Source organism: Colletotrichum fioriniae (assembly GCF_027942845.1).
Source record: "Colletotrichum fioriniae strain IMI 355084 chromosome Unknown scaffold_6, whole genome shotgun sequence".
In the NCBI taxonomy this organism is placed as follows: domain Eukaryota; kingdom Fungi; phylum Ascomycota; class Sordariomycetes; order Glomerellales; family Glomerellaceae; genus Colletotrichum; species Colletotrichum fioriniae.
Window position 1 is genome coordinate 587,735 of NW_027076842.1, and position 20,732 is coordinate 608,466.

The 20,732-nt window shown below is 54.0% G+C and overlaps 6 protein-coding genes across 6 annotated transcripts; 3 read left to right on the forward strand and 3 right to left on the reverse strand.

The window, feature by feature from the left end:
• Window positions 1–1,257: 1,257 nt before the first annotated feature.
• On the reverse strand, window positions 1,258–4,325 carry N0V96_005637 (uncharacterized protein; the record flags this gene model as incomplete). Its single annotated transcript, XM_053195547.1, has 2 exons — window positions 1,258–3,739; window positions 3,805–4,325. The coding sequence occupies 2 exons, from the start codon at window positions 4,323–4,325 to the stop codon at window positions 1,258–1,260; spliced, it is 3,003 nt and encodes a 1,000-aa protein (XP_053046886.1).
• A 1,455-nt stretch (window positions 4,326–5,780) lies between these two features.
• On the reverse strand, window positions 5,781–10,979 carry REV3 (DNA polymerase zeta; the record flags this gene model as incomplete). The annotated part of the gene is made up of 2 exons (XM_065757454.1): window positions 5,781–10,696; window positions 10,745–10,979. The coding sequence occupies 2 exons, from the start codon at window positions 10,977–10,979 to the stop codon at window positions 5,781–5,783; spliced, it is 5,151 nt and encodes a 1,716-aa protein (XP_065613797.1).
• Window positions 10,980–11,631: 652 nt separating this feature from the next.
• On the forward strand, window positions 11,632–13,017 carry SLU7 (mRNA splicing protein; the record flags this gene model as incomplete). The annotated part of the gene is made up of 1 exon (XM_053195545.1): window positions 11,632–13,017. One exon carries the CDS (start codon window positions 11,632–11,634, stop codon window positions 13,015–13,017), a length of 1,386 nt encoding a protein of 461 aa, XP_053046884.1.
• Window positions 13,018–13,310: 293 nt separating this feature from the next.
• Window positions 13,311–14,100, reverse strand: RPS9B (40S ribosomal protein uS4; the record flags this gene model as incomplete). The annotated part of the gene is made up of 4 exons (XM_053195544.1): window positions 13,311–13,725; window positions 13,793–13,891; window positions 13,972–14,028; window positions 14,093–14,100. 4 exons carry the CDS (start codon window positions 14,098–14,100, stop codon window positions 13,311–13,313), a joined length of 579 nt encoding a protein of 192 aa, XP_053046883.1.
• Window positions 14,101–14,437: 337 nt separating this feature from the next.
• On the forward strand, window positions 14,438–15,111 carry RPL21A (60S ribosomal protein eL21; the record flags this gene model as incomplete). Its single annotated transcript, XM_053195543.1, has 3 exons — window positions 14,438–14,473; window positions 14,539–14,654; window positions 14,781–15,111. 3 exons carry the CDS (start codon window positions 14,438–14,440, stop codon window positions 15,109–15,111), a joined length of 483 nt encoding a protein of 160 aa, XP_053046882.1.
• A 1,422-nt stretch (window positions 15,112–16,533) lies between these two features.
• SLA2 (sla2 Src-like adaptor 2) lies at window positions 16,534–20,067 on the forward strand (the record flags this gene model as incomplete). Its single annotated transcript, XM_053195542.1, has 5 exons — window positions 16,534–16,565; window positions 16,654–16,794; window positions 16,859–17,340; window positions 17,403–19,813; window positions 19,981–20,067. 5 exons carry the CDS (start codon window positions 16,534–16,536, stop codon window positions 20,065–20,067), a joined length of 3,153 nt encoding a protein of 1,050 aa, XP_053046881.1.
• Between the last annotated feature and the right edge of the window lie 665 nt (window positions 20,068–20,732).

Sequence of the window (20,732 nt, forward strand, 5' to 3'; positions counted from 1 at the left end):
CACGTGGCCTGTCTCGATTATTAAAACACCATTGCTCGACTGCTGCCAGCCAAAATCCGAATACCCTCGGATAATTGCTATTTATGCTTTGTCCTGTCCGACTCTGTTTTTCCGCTGTTTTTTTGCCGGGAGCAACCTTGTCATGGTTTTAATTGTTTCATGGCACCGGCGAATTTGGGAAGGAAATTAAAGAATGGGGTCCCCTCTTTGGGAAGAGAGAACAGAAACATTGGCGTATTGTACTACCAGCTGTAATGGAGTCCACTCTTGCTTCGTGTTCTTGTCTCTCTTGTTGGATCGGTCACGGCAGGCAAACGCCACCCGAAATGGGAAACCACACACAAAAAAAAACAACCCAACTTTTTCTATGTACACCTTTTTCTTCCGGCTTTAGTTTTCTTTGGGAACGTCAAAGTCTGTCTTTTTTATGTTCAGTAGCTCCTTTTTTTCAGGGGTCAACCAGGCAAAATGCCTAGCCCGGGGAAACCTAGGAGGAGTTTTTGGGGACACTATTGTAGATGTAGTTACTTGAATTGCCCTCTTTTTTGCCCTGACTTGATGCTGTCCCTTGCCTGCCCTCTGTCGTGAGTGACTGTATGAGAGGAATGATGTGCGGCCATGTTGGGGGTGAAACTTTTGACGGAGAAGTAACTGTCTGAGTCCGTTTGGGCGCGTTCTCAGGAAGGAAATGTTACCCAGGATCAACGGCGAGGGGAGGAATATCTTCAAATATTTGGCACGTTTTGGGTGTTGATCGTTTTGCGCGGAAACGTTCAATCTCCGTCTCTGCCTCCCGCTTCGGCCGCTACTTAAACGTGTTGTATACGGGTCAGTCGGGTGTTGTGCTGTCTCGTCGTCCGTGTTCAGGTTGAACTGGGATCTGTATAGGTGAATAATCTGGGTGAGGGTTGCTTCAATGGCCTGAGTACACCACCAACCAACCAACCACCACGAGGGATCACATGCGAAGTGAGAAAACCATGCAAATTTCATTCAGCACCAAAAACACTAAAAGTAGAGTCAAGACATATGTATATGTGTATATATGTATGTACGCAATGTATACGGATCAGAGTCTGGTATCCTACACTCTTAGGAAGAAGAAATATTTCAAACTCCATGATCCGCTTGACCCGATTGCCTGAACCCCCGTCCTATCCCATCCCATTCCGAAAAAAAAAACCAATGCCATATGCCCTCCTGATGCCCAACTCCAGCTAGACATTTGAAATAACGCAAACACTCCGCCAAGAATCATTACTTCACCTCGACGCTCGACCTCCCGTCTACGCCGACGACACCCTCATCCTGCTCATCCATCCACGCGGAATAATCGTCGTCGTTCTCGTCGACACCAGAGACATTCACCGGCTTAGCCGCAATGGGGTCCTCAAGCTTCGTCTCCCTACGCTGCGGTAACGGCGGTGGTGTTCTGCTCTTGCTCTCCTCTTCATCCTCTTCGTTTCCGTGTCCCTTCTTCTCGTCAACGACAACGCGATCTCGACCCCTCGTCCTCTCAACCCCAGTGCCCGTACCTCCTTCGCCGTCAGAGACGTCCTCAGCCCAGGGCTGAACATACGCCGGCGGAGGCATACTCTCCTCCATGGGCGTTGAGGGTTCTGAGTCGAGCGGCGCTTCCACAACCAACAAACTTTCGCCACCGCCGTCCGCGTTCTTGCTCGTGTCCAGATGACGCCGCGAGGGCAGGGGCGGAGGCGGCACGGGTCTGCGCTCCGACTTTCCCTCCGCCGTCGCCGCCGAGTGAGGGCGTTCAGGGAGATTGGGCGGCGCAATAGGTTTCCGCTTCGGCACAGGAATTGTCGTCACCTTGGAGCCTCTGACAGGCGGAGGCAACGGCGTACCAGGTGGAGGCAGAGGCTGACCCCTGCCCATCGGCTGGTTGAGGTCGAGCGGGGGATTCTGCTCCGTCGAGGCGCCGTTCTTGGCGTCCTTGTGCTTCTGTATCGCATTCCATCCCCACTGCCTCGCCGTGACCGCAGCGTTGGCGACGGCAGCGAGCGTCGTGCGCTTTCCCTCGCCGTTTGTCGATGCAGTCGAGTTCGTACTTCCCGTGTTCTCTCTCCGGAAAAGGCCCTTGGAGATGGAGCCCGTAGCGCTTCTGACGGAGGCTCTTGAAGATGTGGTCGGTGAGTTGGGGTCAGTCGATTCGTTGTGGCGCATCGACTCCGAAGAAGAAGCTGTGCCACGGCGTTCCTTGGCCATTGGCGTACGATCCGTCTCGTTCTCATTATCTGTGGCTTCGCGCGAGGATGCGGAGGACTGGCTCGGCGCCTTTGCGGCGGGTGGTGGTCTGGCGGGTGTCTCAGAAGGCGTCGTCACCGGTGTTGACCTTGCAGACAGCGCTGCCATCATGCTGGATGCATGATCTGGTGGTGACGAAGAAGGCTTGAATACATCTGCATGCGCAGCATCGGTGCCGACCACGGGGTTTGCTGGACTCGATATCGATGGCGACCTGAACGGCTTAGGTATCGGCGTCGCGGTGGTAGGTGAGCCCATGGCATCAACACTAGTAGAGGAGCTATTCAAGGGACTGTTTGGCCCCTTATTCTGTATCTTCCTGCCGAACAGGCCCGTCGGCGGTGTGTTCTCAACGATCGGCATACTGTGGCTCTTTTCGATCGGTCTCATGTCGCTTTGCACATCGCCCGTCTCTTCGAGGTGATCGACCCCCTCCACATCGCCCTCTCCAGCCATGTTGGTCTCCGTGCTAAGTGAGCTGACAACCGCATCGTCGTCGTCCCAGATTCCGCCCCGCCATTTCTTGTGCTCCGTGTTGAAGAAGGGCATGTCGTCCCAGAAGGGCTGTACCAGAGTCTCAGCGATAACCTCTTTGATCCGGTTCTCAATCTGTCGTAAAATAATAGTGTATGTAATTTGTCTCGCGCTAACAATCGGCTCGATTGTCATTTCAATCTTTGGCATGCTGTGGAATGACAACCATATTCTGTTACTTGGCGGAGGCTTGATTTTGAATAGCATGTGGCCCTCGAGCTTCTTGATGACCACTGCGAGAACGAGATCGACCTCGCGGACTTTGAAGCGTGCGCCCAAGTCGATGCGGGCTGTGGCGGCAACCTCCATTCGGAAATTGCCCGTATACCGCACATCGGCCTCCATCACGCATTCTCCCTCAACATTCAGATCTTTGTGACGCGGGTTCGTGATTATAGGTGCAGACTCGCCGGTGTCGATGCGGCGAATAGCAATGTTGGTGAGAAACGAAGGCCGCTTGACACGGGCAATCTTTTTGGTGAGCTTCTCACGGATGAAGTGCTCGAGGTCCGTCGTCCTGTAAATGCCAAGAAACACACGACCGATCATGGCATTCAACCACCTCGTGGATAGGTGCTCCTCGGACGAGTGTAGCTTCTGGACCAGTGCAATTATGTTCTTGACCTCGAACTGCTTCGGCCTGGGCGCCTTCCTCTCAGCGCCAAAGTTTTGCTCCTGGTTCCGGAGCATGGCAAAGTAAAAGTCCTCCTTGGCAGAACAATTCTCTGAGAAGAGGTAGAAGGGCTTGGACAGCTGGCTGTCCGGACCGACCTCGGGCCCATCTGACCTCCTCGACAAACACAGCGCATTCCTCTTGATGTAAAGCTCGCCTTCTGGTGTGACATCTCCTCCCGAGTATATGCTAATGTCGTGGTGCAACAGGGAGACTACGTGCCGGACCTCGAGTTGTTCGTCATCGTCAAAAAGCATCAGATGCCCGTGTCTGTGGTAGGTTAGTCACCGATGTAGACAAGCGGTTGCAAACGGGTCGCAAGGGGGGTCGCAAACCTCAGTACGACATAGAACACGTTACCAGCGTTCTTGGGGCGCTGGCTCAGCCCGTTTCTGTTATCCAAGGGTCCTGGCGTCGGTTTCCGCTCGAATATGCTCTTGTACATGGTCTGATAGACGCTCTGGCTCGGCGCGGCGACGGTGGTCGAGCCAGTCGGGGTGGACCTCTCGATGGGCTTCGCGTTGATGCCCATAGGAGTGTACTCTCTGCACACAGCAAAGTACCCTGCGGCGACGTCGTTATCCTGCGCCGAGCGCTTCGTGGCCGCCGCTGTAGCATCGTCCTTTGCCGCGGCCTTCACGGCTTCGAGAGCGGTGAGGTCGTCGCCGGGCTGGACGATGGAGGCCGGACCGCCGGCAGCGGTAGCGGCGTCAACAACTGAATCGCGATTCGTTTCGGCATCCTGTCGGTACGGGAGGGTAAAGTAGGCGTGAGCGAAGACGGTGAGGATCACCAAGGGCAGGAAGGTCAGGCCTCCCAGGAGGTAAGTGATGAGGAAGCCGGTCCAGCTCCCCATCGCGCGATTCCCAGAGCTTTTGCCGAATTGTTTCCCTCTCGCACTTTGTCTGAACTCCTCACTCTTCGCGCGGCACTTGTAGCAGTGCTGCTAACGGAAGGACAGCAGAGGGAGAGGAGAGATAGGCGGGACCATCAGCGCTTAGGTCGTTTACGAGACGAAGAGTGTTCGGGCGGGGGAGGGTCGTATTGGATCGGGAGCTTGTGACGGCGGTTGGTGGTGGTGTTGTTTGTGGAGAGAGGGAAGCTCTTTGTTTCAGGATGGGCAAGTACACGGAAGCTTGGTGTGCTGTTTGGAGGCTCAACTATTCGGTAACTTTTTTTTTTGTGTGTGGTGGACAATAGAAAGTGGACAAGATAGCTTTCGTGGATCTGGGTCTTGGCCACAGGGCGTTTCTGGATCGAGAAAATGGATCAGGTAAGACAATAGAGAGAAATGCAGGTCACTGGGAACCTTTGGGATGGATGTCCAATAGGCCGCTCTGACGCCGTCATGTGATGGTAATGGTAGCTTTGCGGCGTCCCTTGTGAAAGCTGGCAGCAACAGGCGAATGGATGGGACGGAGAGAGAGAGAGAGAGAGAGAGGGTTGCAGCACTACTCAGCAGACCAAATGTTAACGGAAGACAGGAGTACAGGAGATGGTTCAGGGCGGATCGAGAGCCAAGGCGACCTAGAAGCTGTTGAAGAGAAAGTATGAAGTGGCCTTACGGTGTGCCTTCCAGATTGCCCGAATGTGGGGAGTGAGGTGGAAAGTGAAGCGGTAACCACTAAGCTGAGGGTTCCGAGTGACCCGCAGACCGCTGTTCCCTACCATCTACGGGCAAGTCTCCAAGACTCCAAATGCCCTGTGGGCTGTGGCTCTGGCCCCAATCTAAGGTACGGTCGAGCCGGTAATGAGCATCCCTGCACCTCATCTTTCCTAGGAACCTTTTACCCCGCGAGAAACATCGAGAGGGGACCCCTGGCGAACAGTGAGGTCACTAAGCAGTAGCTCGTGCGAAGTAGCACTGAAAGAGTTCGGCTCTTGGATCGCTTTTCTCCATCTCCTCACGATGTCATCAGTCAGTCAAGAAACCGCCATCTCTACCTTACGTACATGCGTCTGATAAGTGTGTGCTTGCATGTCGCCTCTACGAATACCGATACTCCATTCTATGTACACCGAATCGGACGGAGCCGTGTCCGTCCAATCCCATCCACCCACCTTACTCAAAACAGTGGCCTGCCCTTGCCGTGACATCATAACTTCCTTATCAATCATAATCATTCTATCTGCGAGAGGGCCGTAGCGCTATACCCGCCCCATCATCTTTAGACCGATCACCGACACCAACTTTACTGTGTAAGATATCCAGCCTCCATGGTATTATCCAGCCAAACACCAAAAATGACAACAGCCACACCCGTAACCCCCGTAACAAAAAAACCCTGTATCCGTTCACAATTGTACAGAATCACCACTCCAACGCGGCTCTCTCAGCCTTCGCAACCAACTCCCGAATGACAGGCTCCAGCGCGCTCTTCTCCGTCTTCAGTCGCGCGCTCTGCTTGACCCGCGAGTAAAACACGGGACAGTCCTTGCTGTCGCACGGCACCTCGTCCGCCGCCGGTAGCGCCGAGCAGCTCCGGCAAATCCTCACCACGTCCATGTACTTTCTCTCCTCGTCCTTGAGTCGCGTCTGTAGGTTGAATAGCGAACTCGGCGCGTCCTGCTGGCACTTCCCGCACAGCACGCCCTCCACCTGCATCTTGATATTACATGAGATGCACGACGCCGATTTGAGGTACGACTCTAGCGTCTTCTTGCTGCCGAGCCCTCCAGCCGCTCCCAGTGTTTGGTCTACCCGCCGGATTCGCTGCACTTTGGGCATCTCGTCATACCACTGCCGGACATTGGCGCCAACCAGGTTGAAGATCCTTTCCAGCGGCGGGATCAGGTTCTTGGAAATGTAGTACTCCGCATCCAGCTGCGAGTGCGAGTCGTTGAGCAGATCTTCGGGCGCTACGCACCGGTCGATCAGTCGCGCCCCCGGAGCACCCGTGATAACGACGTACGGCACCCGTTCTCCGTACTGCGGCTCCGCGCGCGCGTCTTCGAGCATCTTCTTGGTGCTGATGAGCGCACCCGGTGGCGGCGGGCCCTTGTCGCTGTATGTACCGAGCTTCACCTCCCTCGCGTAGCAAAAGTCCTGTACGGAGACGGACCCGCGCATAATCTTTTCGCACTGCTTCTGGAAGTAGGCCTTGACCTCGCTCAGGTTCGCCGTCTCGAAGAGGAGCTTGAGGGCCTTCTCTTCGATCTTTTGCTCTGCCGGCGTGCCATCGCGCCTCACCGTCTCAATGCCTTTGGCGTCGAACTCGGGCTTGACCTGATCCTTGCTTTCGTATTTGTAACCAACGTAGCGCTTCTTCGCCAGGAGAACACACGGGTGATATACCTTTTCAAACTTGAGCTTGATCGGTCTGGGGTTCATATCGGTGATGGCTTTGGCAATTTCGTTGCCAATGTCGAATGCCTGATCCTTGGTCCGGCCCTTGAGATACACGAACAGACTGTCCGTGTCGCCGTAGACGACCTCCGCTCCCCATTGCTCCTGGGAGTGAATGAACGCAATCGCTCGCTCAAGCGTCTCGCGCCCTGTCTGAACTATACTGTCGGCAATCTCCGAGCAAGGCATTCGACCGGAGAAAGATGCCGATGTGTATCCATAGGTAACGTTAGCCAAAAGCTTCAGCGCCAGCTGCCTGTTATTCAGCAGCGCCTGCAGCGTTTTGTCGTCCTTATCTTGCTTCATCCCGCTCTTGACCATGACTCGGGTCTCCAAAATCTCACCAAGCATCTTTGCGAGGAGAGATTTCCGAATCTCGGGTCGGACGTACATCATTCCATTGGGTGTGATGTTGATATGGTCCTTTAGGAGCTCCAGCAGCCTCTTGTGCCTCTGATACTCGGTGAAGCCCATCTTGTTCATCCCCCGCCAATTGACAATCCTACCGAGGAATGTCGAGTAGCACAGATTATAGGCAATCATGACACTGGGGTACAGGCTCTGAAAGTCGAGCACCAACAGCGGACTGTTGTAAAAGTCGCTTTGGGGCTCCATTACCAGCGGGAGACATTCGAGGGCGTTTTGGCCGCCAACCTGCTTCCGACTGGGGGAAACCAGCATGAAGTTCTCGGGTTTCGCAATCCTGAACATGATGGACTCGACCTTGAATTGAGAGCCGCGGGAAAAGACCGAGAAGAAGTCCACTCCCAACAGTCTGGCCTGTTCACTTGTTCTCGGGATGAGCTCGTTTGACTCCAATATCTGAATATCGATCCTCGTTCGTGTCAGGTAGTAGCGCGTCAGTTTGTCGAGGTCCCTCTGTCTACTGCTATTGTACCATTGTGTCAGGGTTCTCCAGGAGTAGTGAGGTATGCGGCGGTGCAGAACGTGCCAGACGACATTTTCCATCGTATATTGAAGCAGGTTCAATTCTCCCCTCATGGCTCGCCAAATGTTGATCATATGTCTGCCAGTCACGCGGATCGTTGACGTTGTGTTAAAGCCCCACCGATCATTCTCCTTTCCGATACGGCCATGAGAGTTACTCTTCATACGTGAAAACTCGTCGCACAGATCGTAGTCGTACTTTACTCGGGCTCGTTCGATGAGATAGCCCCATGAGCTGCCGTGAACCTCATAACCTGTAAGGATATCAGGGTCGTGGTCTCTGACAATTTGCACCATGCGAACCATGACATCGAGTTCGGAGGATTCCTCAATAACCTCTGCAGAAACATAGCGCCGCATCCTCTGAGCGAGGGAACCGTCTGGCGATAGGACAACGACACCAGCAATGATTTCCCCTGAAGCTTCCTGACTACTGCTGGCAGTGCCATCTGCTTTGATAGACCAGAATATGCACTGGACCTCATCCTCGTCAGGATTAGGAACAAATTTGCCCCTCGTGTTGACGTGAACCTCGAGGGCCATAGTGCTCATGTATTGCGCTTCATGCTTAACACTGGTCGACTTTTTCTTGGGCGAGTATTTGAAGCCATGCTTGTTCTTCGGGGTAGGTCCGTCAATCTGGGAGAGGTCGCGCCTTGTAGCTTGAGGGGTGCCTGTGAGCTTTGCAGTAACGCTCTTTTGCGCTTTCTGAAGGGGATGTTTCTTGTTCCACCAATCTTGAACTTCTTTTGCGCTTGGAGGCGGTTGAGCTATCTCCCAGCTTCGGTATGAACACAAACTTGCTTGGGCGTTATAACGCACGTCGTTCTTGGCCTTGTCAATGGGTGTGTCTGTTTTGACGCCCACACTGGCGGCAGATGTTCCAGTTGGATCAAACTCTGCCAGATACGGTAGAGTATTACTCTCGAGCCGAAATTCCCGACCGGCATACTCCCTAGGACGAGCCGGAACATCCCTCTCTTCGCTATAGTAGGCGTCTTGGTAAATCATATCAGGAATTTGTAAGTCCTTCATTGTCGACGTGACAAGCTTTGAAGCGGGAGGCAGGAAGCCGATCACACACTGGCGCTTTGCGGAAAAGGATCCGATCGCTGTCTGTATCCGATGGAGAATTGTTTCTGTTCCTGCTTCGGTCTCTGGTGAATCAATTGTAGGAGTAGCGATTCGGACCTTCTTTGCTGGAGTGACCGGACTGGGCTTGGTACGTGTCTCCTCCGGTGCTAAACTGAAGGAAACATGTTTTTGAGAATCTTTTTCAGCTTGTTGCGAGGCTCGGGGCTGATTCATCTGGCTCAATCGAAGTTTCGTTCCCGGGTCCTCCTGGCTTTTGACTACTGGAAAACCCAACAGCTGATTGGCCGCAGATTTAGAGCCTGTATTTTGAGATGACCGAGGCTTGTCTTGAGAGTTTGGCGGCAACATCGTGACTTGATGCTTCTCAGAAGCTGTGCTGTTACTCAGGATGCCTTTGAGTGACGGTTTGGGTACCACTACATTGGACGCCGCAGTGACTGGAGGTTCAGTTCTCGGGCGTTTGGTAGAAGGCGCTGTCGCATACGGAGATATTGATCGTTTGGCCGATTCCGTACGGCGGTGACCTAAGCTTGATGGGTCGCTGAGTTTGGACACAAGCCCTTCCTCTTCGGCCATATCGAGCAGATCGTCCCAAACCGGTACCATTGGTGGGTTGCCGGTCTTCAACCTACTGACACATACGCCTTCGTATATAGATCCCAGCCCGTTGACGGTCTTCTTGACTGTCAGATTGCCAGCGACGGTTTCTCTTTTGGATCCGGTACCACTAGTGACTAATGGCCTTCCATCAATACCAGTGCCATTGATCTGATCATCCTGCCTCGCCTTCGGCTCGCCCATCTGAATGAGAGCTTCTTCGTCAGAGTCGGCTGGATAAGGGTCATAATCGTCAACACCGAGATCGAGTACACCCTGTTCGTCAACTTCGATGCTGCTGGCTGGGTTCTTGTTTGCCGGAGCATGGTTTGACGGCAGTCCAAGAGCCGGTAACAGGTTGGCGGGATACAAATCTTCTACTGACTGAAGCGCGGTCTTCACGGCAGCCTCAAGCGGCGAATGCTCCACAAAAGTTTCGAAGCTTGGCGGCGCGGAGTCCTCCAACCCCTTTTCGGTTTCGATGAGTTTTGCGACTTCTTCTTTGTACTCCTCCTCGTGGATCCATCCTTGCGGTTGCGAGTCGCGTTTATCCGCAGACATTGAGACCAAAACTTCTGCCGGGAAAGGGCTGCTACCTGGGTCCGCATTGGGCATTTTCATTTTGCGGCGACGCGTCTCGTCTTTCCATAGACCAGCCATACTGTAAACAAGCTTGACATCTGCTGGGAGAGGTTTAACATGCTCAACAAAGTCGTGATGGAGCCGGCGCTCCTTCACCATTCGCCGGTTAATAATGTGTTGAACGCAAATGTCTACCTCAATGGAGCAGTGGCTGACCCTCGGCAGAGTCAGGTCGTCGAGGACTCGAGTCTTAGGAATCGTCCGGTCATGCCAGATGTGTTGAGAGTTCCCCTCTTGGTCAAACGAAGGGATCGGGCCTCTGAAGTATACATCAGAGACATCCAAGTAGCCACACCCGTACAGATTATAGTCGGTCATGAACTGTAGTAAGTACTGGAGATGAGCTTCGTAAGGTTGGAACTTTTGCTTGAGAATGACTCCCTGTTGGAGCAAGTCGGATAATCTTGTCATGACGATGGGGTTGAACATGTAGATCTTCAGAAAGAAGCGGTATCCAACGTGGAAGCCATAGAATGGCACCCCTTTGACGAGGGTGATGCGGGCGACGAACTTTGCATTTTCTCCGAATTGATCACGTCGGTAACTGACAGCTAAGGCATGATCAATGGAGAGATGAAGTCGATAGATGTACGCGCCCACTTGTAGTAATTAGCAAGGCCCATTATATGGTTAGAGGACTTATTCACCATCTTCGGGCTCTAAGCTGCCACGATACTCGACGTAGACGTATGGGAAAGCGCCGTGTATGTGAGCGCAGACTTTCTGTCCCGTTTCTGTCGAACCGAAAATCCTCACAACTGGAACCTTGGGGCCTTTCTTCGCCTGCGCAGGGCCGACATCATTCCGTAATTGGGGATCGTAATGCGTCGGCGTCGCCTGGTAGTGGTCTATGCAGTTCAACCGAACGCGGAAGAGGTTCATGGTGGAGGCTGTAAACACTCATGGAGGATGAGATGGTAGAATGGAGAACAATATCATGATAAGGAAGGGAAGCGGCCGGCTTGGTGCATGGTCAGACGGGTTCAATGGCACTAAGCAGCGAGTTCAAGACGCGACAAGGTCATGTTGATGCAAGATCCGACGCGTGCTGGGCCAAAAGGGAACGCCCAGGGTCCGCGCAGTCATGTGGCAACACGCGTGACTTAGTGCAACTTCGGTACGCTGTCCTGCCTGGCCATCTTCCACTAGGTAAGGCAAAGTACCTTGGTTGTGGGGCATTTTTCAGCATATCTCACTGAAGCGTCCCGGAGGCTTAAGCACCTTCAATCATAAGGTCGCCGCCATTCGTCCATTACTCAGCCATGAACTTGCTGGAGGATGCACTTGAAGCTTTTGATATTGGTTTAATTGCAATAGCCAATGTGAAGAGAAAATGGACTTTCTTTAGAAGGGCAAAAGGTCAATTTGATGCTTGAATCTACGCCATCCTAGCCATTCTTGCGATGTGAGAGCGGTTGATTACATAAGACGCAGCAGCACCTGTGCTTTTCCAGACCCAAATTCGCGACGTGAATGCGCCGTCGCCCGAACTTTCTCTGACACCAATCCTCTCATACCCTCACGAACCGCCAAGATGCCGCCACCACCACCGCCGAGAAAGACCGATCCCAAGGCGTCTGCCGCTGCAAAGGAGGAGAATATCTACATTCCCTCTTTCATCAGTAAACGTCCCTTTTATGCCGGCGAAGAAGGCGATGATCAGACCGACTACCTTGAGCATCAGCGTATTCAGAAGAAAAATGAGCAGTCACAATGGTACGATCGCGGTCGCAAGGCCGGCCCGGCAGCTACAAAATACCGGAAAGGCGCATGCGAAAACTGCGGCGCCATGACGCACAAAGCCAAAGACTGCCTCAGTCGGCCGAGGGCGAAAGGCGCAAAGTGGACCGGCAGGGACATTCAGGCCGACGAGGTCGTTCAGGACGTCAAGCTTGGCTGGGATGCCAAGCGTGATCGCTGGAACGGATACGACCCCAAGGAGTATCGAAACGTCGTCGAGGAGTTCAACGAGATGGAGAAGCTGAGGAAGCAGGCGCTTGCCAAGGGCGAGACGGAGGAAGAGGAGCAGGACGATGGCGATAAGTACGCAGAGGAAAATGACATGAGCAAGCATCAAAGCACAGCTACGCGACAGCTGAGAATACGAGAGGACACGGCAAAGTACCTAGTCAACCTGGACCTGGAATCCGCAAAGTACGACCCGAAGACGAGATCCCTCGTGGACGGCGGCGCAACCGTGGACAAAGCTGCGAATCTTTTTGCAGAGGAAGGCTTCATGCGCGGCTCAGGCGACGCCGGCGAGTTCGAGCAAGCACAGCGATACGCCTGGGAGGCCCAGGAGAAGAGTGGTGACACGACGAAACATTTGCAGGCCAACCCCACGGCTGGAGAATTCTACAGGAAGAAGGAGAAGGAAGAGGCTGAGAAGAAGCGTGCGGAGCGAGAGAAGAAGCTCAAGGAGCTATACGGCGACAACTCGCAATACGCCATGCCCGACGAGCTCAAGAACGTCATTACGGAGTCGGAGAAATATGTCGAGTACGACGAGAGCGGACTCATCAAGGGCGCGCCCAAGGTTATCGCCAAGTCAAAGTACCCCGAGGACGTGTACATCCACAACCACACCTCTATCTGGGGCAGCTGGTGGTCAAATTTTCAATGGGGCTACGAATGCTGTCACTCGGTGGTCAAGAACAGTTACTGCACGGGCGAGGAGGGCAAGTTGGCTTGGGAAGCTTCTGAACGGCAACGTACTGGTGCTTCATTGGCGCTGCAGATGGAGCAACAAGCAGAGATCCCAAAGGCGGATGACACTCCGGTGAACAAGCCGGCGACGAAGCGGACAGCGGAGGAGATGATGGGCGGCGTCACGGAGGAAGAAATGGAGGAGTACAGGAGAAAAAGAACAGCGGCGAACGACCCGATGGCCAAGTTCCTGGGCAAGGATGAATTGGTCTAGACTACCTAGGTATTCAGGCATGGCTTATGAGCATTGCATTGGACAAACATGATACCCATTTCCCTGTCAAACGTTCGCATGCAAGACGATGCCTCGAGGTGCCCTGAACTGAACAAGAAGAAGACTTTTGTGTAACATTCATTCGTGGTATCCGTATTTGATGCAATCATTCCATTTTGCCTCTGGCGAACGCCGTGACTATAAACACCCCGATGATCCCAATGGTTGGCTTTCGGTGTGCCAACCATTCCCAGAGTTTTTTTGACCAATCCTTAGCATAAATGGCGATGCATTTACTCGTCATCCTCCTCGTCGTCACCACCGTCACCCTTGGACTCGGCGGCAGCAGCCTTCTTTCTGCGGACACGGCCGGGGCGGCCACCACCGAAGGGCGAGGTAAGAGCGAAGTCGATGTGCTTCTGGGAGTCGAGACGGACGATGAAGGAGGGAACGTTGACGATCTGCTTGCCGACGCGGATGTGACGCTGGCGAATGAGGACACGGGCGTGGTGGATGGACTTGGCGAGACCGAGCTTGTAGACGCAAGTCTGGAGGCGGCGCTCAAGGAAATCCTCGACCTTCAGGGCCAGGACGTAATCGAGCTTCATGCGGGACTCGTCGAGGACACCGACGCGCACGAGACGGCGAATGAGGGCATTGCCTTCGAAGAGACGCTTGGGGTCCTTCTCGTCGAGGGTCAAAAGCTGACTATAGTGGTTGTTAGCCCAAAGGATGCCCCCCACGCGACCATTTTGCGACAGCCAAAGGCACATACCGGGCAGCACGACGAATCTTGGAGAGGGTAAGCTGGACACGCCAGACCTCACGCTTGTTGCGGAGACCGTACTCGCCAACGAGCTTAAGCTCGGAGTCACTATTATCGTATCGAAGTCAGTGGTGTGATTCACGACTTAAACAGAGCAAGCTCTTGTTCAGTGGCCGGAGAATACTGACAGACGGGCGGCCTCGAAGGGACGGTTGGGGACCTTGGAGGTCTTGGAGTAGGTGAGGCTGTTGCGCGCAATCGAATTAGCATATTTGATTTGGCGATGAGACTGCGGTTCAGTCTACTTACGGCGCCATCTTGCCGACTCGTCGATATCCTTCGAATTGTGGTTGACGAAGAAAACGAAAAGGAAAAAAAGAAGAGCCTCTCGTGAAACTTGCAACACTCAATGCGAAAAATGGCTGTGGGGAGCGAGGGCTGACTAGCGCCTGTCAAATTGCGGGTCCAGTTCGCCTACGGTCACGTGCAGTGCCCTTTCCACAACGAAAAAAGAATTACGGGACTGAGTCAGCAGAGCACACACACGTCGCCGATTTTTTGCCTTGCCCGTTGTGTCTGGAACTTCGTGATCTTTTTCAAGACCCGACAACACCATCACCAAATTCCGCCCTCTACGACAACCACTCCGGCAAAATGGGTCACCCAGCGGGTCTTCGCGCGGGAACGCGCGTACGTATTACCCAGCTTCGAATTATCTCGAGATTGCGGCTGGATTGCTGACGGTTAGCTTGCAGTATGCGTTCAGCAGAAACTTCCGTGAGAAGGGTATGATCAAGCTCTCCACGTACCTTCGCCAGTACAGAGTCGGAGATATCGTCGACATCAAGACCAACGGTGCCGTCCAGAAGGGGTAAGCGAACAACCCGCCCTCGAATTCGAATTGCGACAATTGGGAGACTCGAGGTCTTAGTTGGGAGGAATTGCGAAAATGGGCGTAAAGCATGCTGGAGCAGAGGGCTGACATGACGGATTACAGTATGCCTCACAAGGTCTACCACGGCAAGACCGGTGTCATCTACAACGTCACCAAGTCCGCCGTCGGTATCATCATCTACAAGAAGGTGAAGCACCGCTACATCGAGAAGCGCATCAACATCCGCGTCGAGCACATCTCCCCCTCCCGTTCGAGAGACGACTTCATCCGCCGTGTCAAGGAGAACGCCGCCCTGAAGAAGAAGGCTCAGGCCGAGGGCAAGGCCCTCACCCTCAAGCGCCTCCCTCTCATGCCCCGTGAGGCCCGTACCGTCGACTTCAAGGAGAACAAGCCCCAGACGGTCACCCCTCTCCCCTACGAGACGACGATTTAGAGTGTCTTTTGGGTGGTTTGTGGGTTCTTCTTTTGCATGTGGTGTTTACGTGAGGAACGGAAGAATTCTAGCATGGAATGGCATCACGTTTTCGGCAACGTCCATAGGGAATGGGAAAAAAAAAAGACCAATGACACTTCATCGTTCACACCTACACGAGGAAATGCTACCTGTGAGACCCGTTGGCCCTTTTGCGATCCTGCCGCGATGCCTCGGGTCCTGTCATTGTCAGGTCGGAGGCATTGGCACAGGTTCTGGTGTATGGTGTTGTGTGCTCGTGGGAAACAAGGTCAATGCGAGATGCCTGTGAAAGGCAGGCGAATAGTTGGCCCTGCTGCCCGCCGGGCCCTCATGATACCCTCAGTCAAATGAAGAACACGACCTATGATCATTTATCAAGTGCAACCATGAACTGATCTATCGTAGGAGCTGGTATATCAACAAGCTTATGTGAGACCAACTTCCGCAGTGAGTCTGAGCTGTGGGTATCCCGTGAGCTGATGGCCAGCAGAACTGTTCGACAGCAGTTGAGTGAAAAGCAACTGTCATGTGTCGAAGTCACACTCTCTACCATACAACAATTCTCGTCGTCCAGAACCGTCAAAAGCACCAGCTCGTATTGTCGGGCTCAGTCCTAGCCACTAACACGAGCTTGTGAATTCAAATCTGATACATGCAAATGCGCTCCTGTGGCTACGTTCAGAACCAAAACTAAGCCAGTGACCTTGCCCGTGTACCAGTTGCAACGCACTCATAAATCAATAGATCCTCTCAAGGTTATTTGCTGGTAACTAAGTCGTTGAATTACCTGAGAGAGCCATGCAATATCCCATCTTTCTTTAGAACCTAGCGAACGTCTACTGAGAGCGCAGGGGCCGTTTGGACCCAAATTGGTGGCATGAACCCCACCATTATCGTCATTGGATCAGATCGGACAGGCATCGGCCTATGGCTTCAGGTGCTTCGCCTGCGCTGGGACGCTGGAGGGGTGACACTGACACCGCCGCGTCCGCCGGATTAGCATTGTTCCAGATTTCATGCCCAACCTAAACCAAGTGGAGGATCGCAACGACGACGGCTTGGCGCAATCCCCGGAGCTTGCGCATGTTGCAGAACCCAGCCACACTCGAGCTGCTTTAGACATCTTGGGAGCTTGGTCAACGCTGACGACTCTTTCCCGCCTCTCCCACTTGGCACGGAAGTCGCTCACGATATCTTCTTCCCCCTCCAATTCCTGCGAATCCTTCTCCCCCAGATCATTCGCTGGGCTTTACTGCGACTCTTGGGCAGCATTGCGTGCACGTGGAGCTCTCTCCTTAAGCCGTCGGGAGACGTCATTTCCTCGAACCATCCGAAACCCCCATTAAGCGCCCTTCACCTCCGACCACCATCAACGACCCCGCGCAGGAAAAATCGCCCATCATGGCTGCCGTGCCCGATACCAGGCATACCAAGTCCGTAATATTCAATCACATTGAGACCTTGTGGCCCAATCGAGGCTGTCTCTTGGCCTTTGCGACTGTGCACTGACACCCTGTGAAGGACCGACCAGGAGTTGGCGATCAACATCAAGAAGGCCACGAACCCCGATGAGACGGCGCCGAAGCGGAAACATGTGCGCAGCTGCATCGTCTACACATGGGACCACCGGTCTTCCCAGGCCTTCTGGGCCGGGATGAAGGTGTAAGTGAAAACCGTTGTAAGTCGGGAGGTCAACCAATCGCTGACAGAAGACGCCGCGTTGTAGCCAACCCATTCTTGCCGACGAAGTTCAGACTTTCAAAGCTCTGATTACGGTCCACAAAGTCCTCCAAGAAGGACATCCGAACACGCTGAGGGAGGCCATGGCGCAGAGAGGTTGGATCGACAGCTTGAACCGCGGTATGGGCGGAGAGGGAGTGCGCGGATACAGCCCTCTGATCCGGGAATACGTTTACTACCTCTTGGCGAAGCTTTCTTTCCACCAGCAGCATCCCGAGTTTAACGGCACCTTCGAATACGAGGAGTACCTCAGCTTAAAGGCGATCAACGATCCTAATGAGGGCTACGAGACAATCACAGACCTGATGACGCTACAAGATAAGATTGAGCAGTTCCAGAAGTTGATCTTCTCGCACTTCCGTCACGTTGGAAATAACGAGTGTCGCATTTCCTCTCTCGTGCCCCTCGTGCAGGAGAGCTACGGTATTTACAAGTTTATCACAAGCATGCTTCGCGCCATGCACTCGAGTAAGTTGCATCGGGCCCCCTCCCCCTGGGCGGACAAGGGTCATTTCGCTAATCGGGTACAGCCACCGGCGACGTAGAGGCGCTTTCGCCCCTACGAGAAAGATACGATGCTCAACATTACCGCCTCGTCAAGTTCTACTACGAATGCTCGAACCTGCGCTATCTGACCAGCTTGATCACGATTCCAAAGCTGCCACAAGACCCTCCCAACCTGCTGGCGGAAGACGACGAGGCACCTGCACTTCCGGCGCGCCCGAAGCAGGAAATTGAGAGACGCCCCACTCCACCCCCTGAACCGAAATCACAGGAGCCAGATGACATTTCCGAATTCTGGAAGAACGAGTTGGAGCGCCAGAACCGAGAGTACGAAGAGCAGCAGAGAGTCCTTGAGGAACAACAACGTCAGCAGATGTTGATGCAGCAGCAGGCGCAGCAGCAAGCGCAACGGGACTTTGAGGAGCAACAGCGGCAATTGGCGGAGCAGCAGCGCAGGGAGCAGGAGGCTCTGATGCAACAGCAAATGCAGTATCAGACCCAGGGTCGGCTTGCTGAGTTGGAACAGGAGAACTTCAACGCGAGAGCCCAGTATGAGCGTGACCAGCTTATGCTCCAGCAATACGACCAGAGGGTCAAGGGTCTGGAGAATGAGCTGGCACAGATCCAGGGGCATTACGGCCAGCAAATCACGAGCAAAGATGAGCAAATTAGAGCTCTACAGGAGCAGGTCAACACGTGGCGGACGAAGTATGAAGCGCTCGCAAAGCTGTACTCCCAGCTTCGCCACGAGCACTTGGATCTGCTTCAAAAGTTCAAATCTGTGCAGCTCAAGGCTGCCTCGGCTCAAGAGGCTATCGAGCGGCGAGAGAAGCTTGAACGTGAGATCAAGACGAAGAACCTCGAGCTCGCTGATATGATTAGGGAGAGAGACCGCGCACTCCATGACAAGGATCGCCTGCAGGGCGCCAACAAGGATGAGCTCGAAAAGCTCAAGCGAGAGCTTCGCATGGCTCTGGATCGTGCCGATAACATTGAGAGAAGCAAAGGAAACGAGCTCTCAACAATGCTGTCCAAGTACAACCGTGAGATGGCTGATCTCGAGGAGGCACTGCGACTCAAGTCTCGTGCTCTGGACGACGCCCAGGCCAAGATTAGGAATGGAGACTCAGACCTTGAGCAGCTTCTCCGCGACAAGGAGGAGGAGCTGGAAGTCTACAAGGCCGGCATGGATCAGACACTTATCGAGCTTAACGAGCTGAAGCTGAACCAAGGCGATACTGACACCGTTATTGACGGACAGATTGATGCCTTGATCATGGCCAACCTGGACAAGATCAACGATATCATCGACTCTGTGCTGCAATCCGGTGTGCAGAGAGTAGATGATGCGCTGTACGAGTTGGATTCAACTATGCAGGCCGGAAACCAGAACGCATCGCCATCCTACGTGCTCTCGCAGATTGAGAAGGCATCGTCCAGCGCCATGGAGTTTGCCACGGCATTCAATAACTTCATCGCCGACGGCCCCAACGCGACACATGCCGAGCTTATCAAGGCCATCAACGTCTTTGCTGGTGCTCTCGCGGATGTCTGCAGCAACGCTAAGGGTATCACCCGTCTGGCAACCGATGAGAAGAAGAGCGATGCTCTGATGAATGGCACCCGGCAGTCCGCTTCTTCTACCGTCAAGTTCTTCCGCGGCCTTCAGAGCTTCCGCCTGGAGGGCATGGATCCCATCCAGAAGACGGACGTTGTCATCAACAGCAACAACGAGGTGCAGATGAACCTTCAGAAGCTGAACAAGCTCGTCGAGACGTTCGCGCCCAACACCGGTAAGCTCGCGGGCAAGGGCGACTTGGGCGACATTGTCGATTCCGAACTCAGCAAGGCGGCCGATGCTATTGCGGCCGCTGCTGCTCGTCTCGCCAAGCTGAAGAACAAGCCTCGCGAAGGGTACTCTACCTACGAGCTCAAGGTCCACGACGGCATTCTCGATGCCGCCATGGCCATCACCAATGCCATTGCGCAGCTGATCAAGGCCGCCACGGTGACGCAGCAGGAGATTGTCCAAGCAGGCCGCGGCTCGTCCTCAAGAACCGCCTTCTACAAGAAGAACAACAGATGGACCGAGGGCCTCATTTCAGCCGCCAAGGCCGTGGCGTCCTCCACCAACACCCTGATCGAGACCGCAGACGGCGTCTTGTCAAACCGTAACAGCCCCGAGCAGCTCATCGTAGCATCCAACGACGTGGCAGCCTCCACAGCTCAGCTCGTCGCCGCCAGCAGAGTCAAAGCTGGCTTCATGTCCAAGAGCCAAGAGAACCTCGAGCAGGCCAGCAAGGCTGTCGGTGCTGCATGCAGGGCGCTGGTGCGCCAGGTGCAGAACATGATCAAGGACCGTAACGCGGAGGACGAGGCGGTCGACTACTCCAAGCTCGGAGCCCACGAGTTCAAGGTCCGGGAAATGGAGCAACAGGTACGTTTAATTGATTCGCGCATCGTGAACTATGCCAACTGCCGTGGGATGGTGGTGGCCGGAGACAACTCCGTCGCAGCCATCCTCGTCATTTGCGGCTAGTGCGTTGCTTGGCGACCGAAAGAGAAAAGAGAAATGCTGACGCGTGCGGCGCTACCACTTTTTAGGTCGAGATTCTGCAGTTGGAGAACTCCCTCTCGGCCGCAAGACACAGGCTAGGAGAGATGCGCAAGATCTCTTACCAGGAAGACTAGGGGGTTGCGACGACGATGACGTGAGCCACAGTAGCGGCAGTCGGTTTCTTACATTCCACGGCCCGGAGTTGGACTCCGACGGGAGGGAGAAGGAGAGCGAATCTTTTGTGGATTGCGGGGTCGCCCTCTTCTCGCAGTTCTGTCTGGAATCATCATACCTCAGTGTACTTCGGTCGTTTCTTCCTCGCAAAAGGAGGGCAGGGGAGGTGTTTGTTTATTATTCGAACATGCTTCTTCATTGAGGATCTATATCTCCCCATTCCCGGTCGATAATTCCGGAGTGGGGCGAAGATCTCTCTCGTGTGAGGTGATGGGAGTATAGGTCATTTATCTGATAAGACTCTTTTGTTGAACCTACATATCTCGTGCAAACTTTGTTGAATCTCCGTGAGCGCTTATCCAGTACGGGACGAGAAGCAGATATGATGATATTGTGAGGAAACTCTACGGTACATCCAAGCCTCGTTACCTCCCCCTTTCCCCTCCACCCGGTCTCCGGGTCTCCGGATCTATCTCCGGATCTATTCCCAGATCTCGTCTCCCGTTCAAAAGGTGCGTGGGAACGTAAAGCGTGGCTTTTGCTCGGCTTTCCTCACATGGCTATGCGAGGCTTGCACCCCGAATTCCCTACTTATTTCTTCACACACACACACACACACACACAC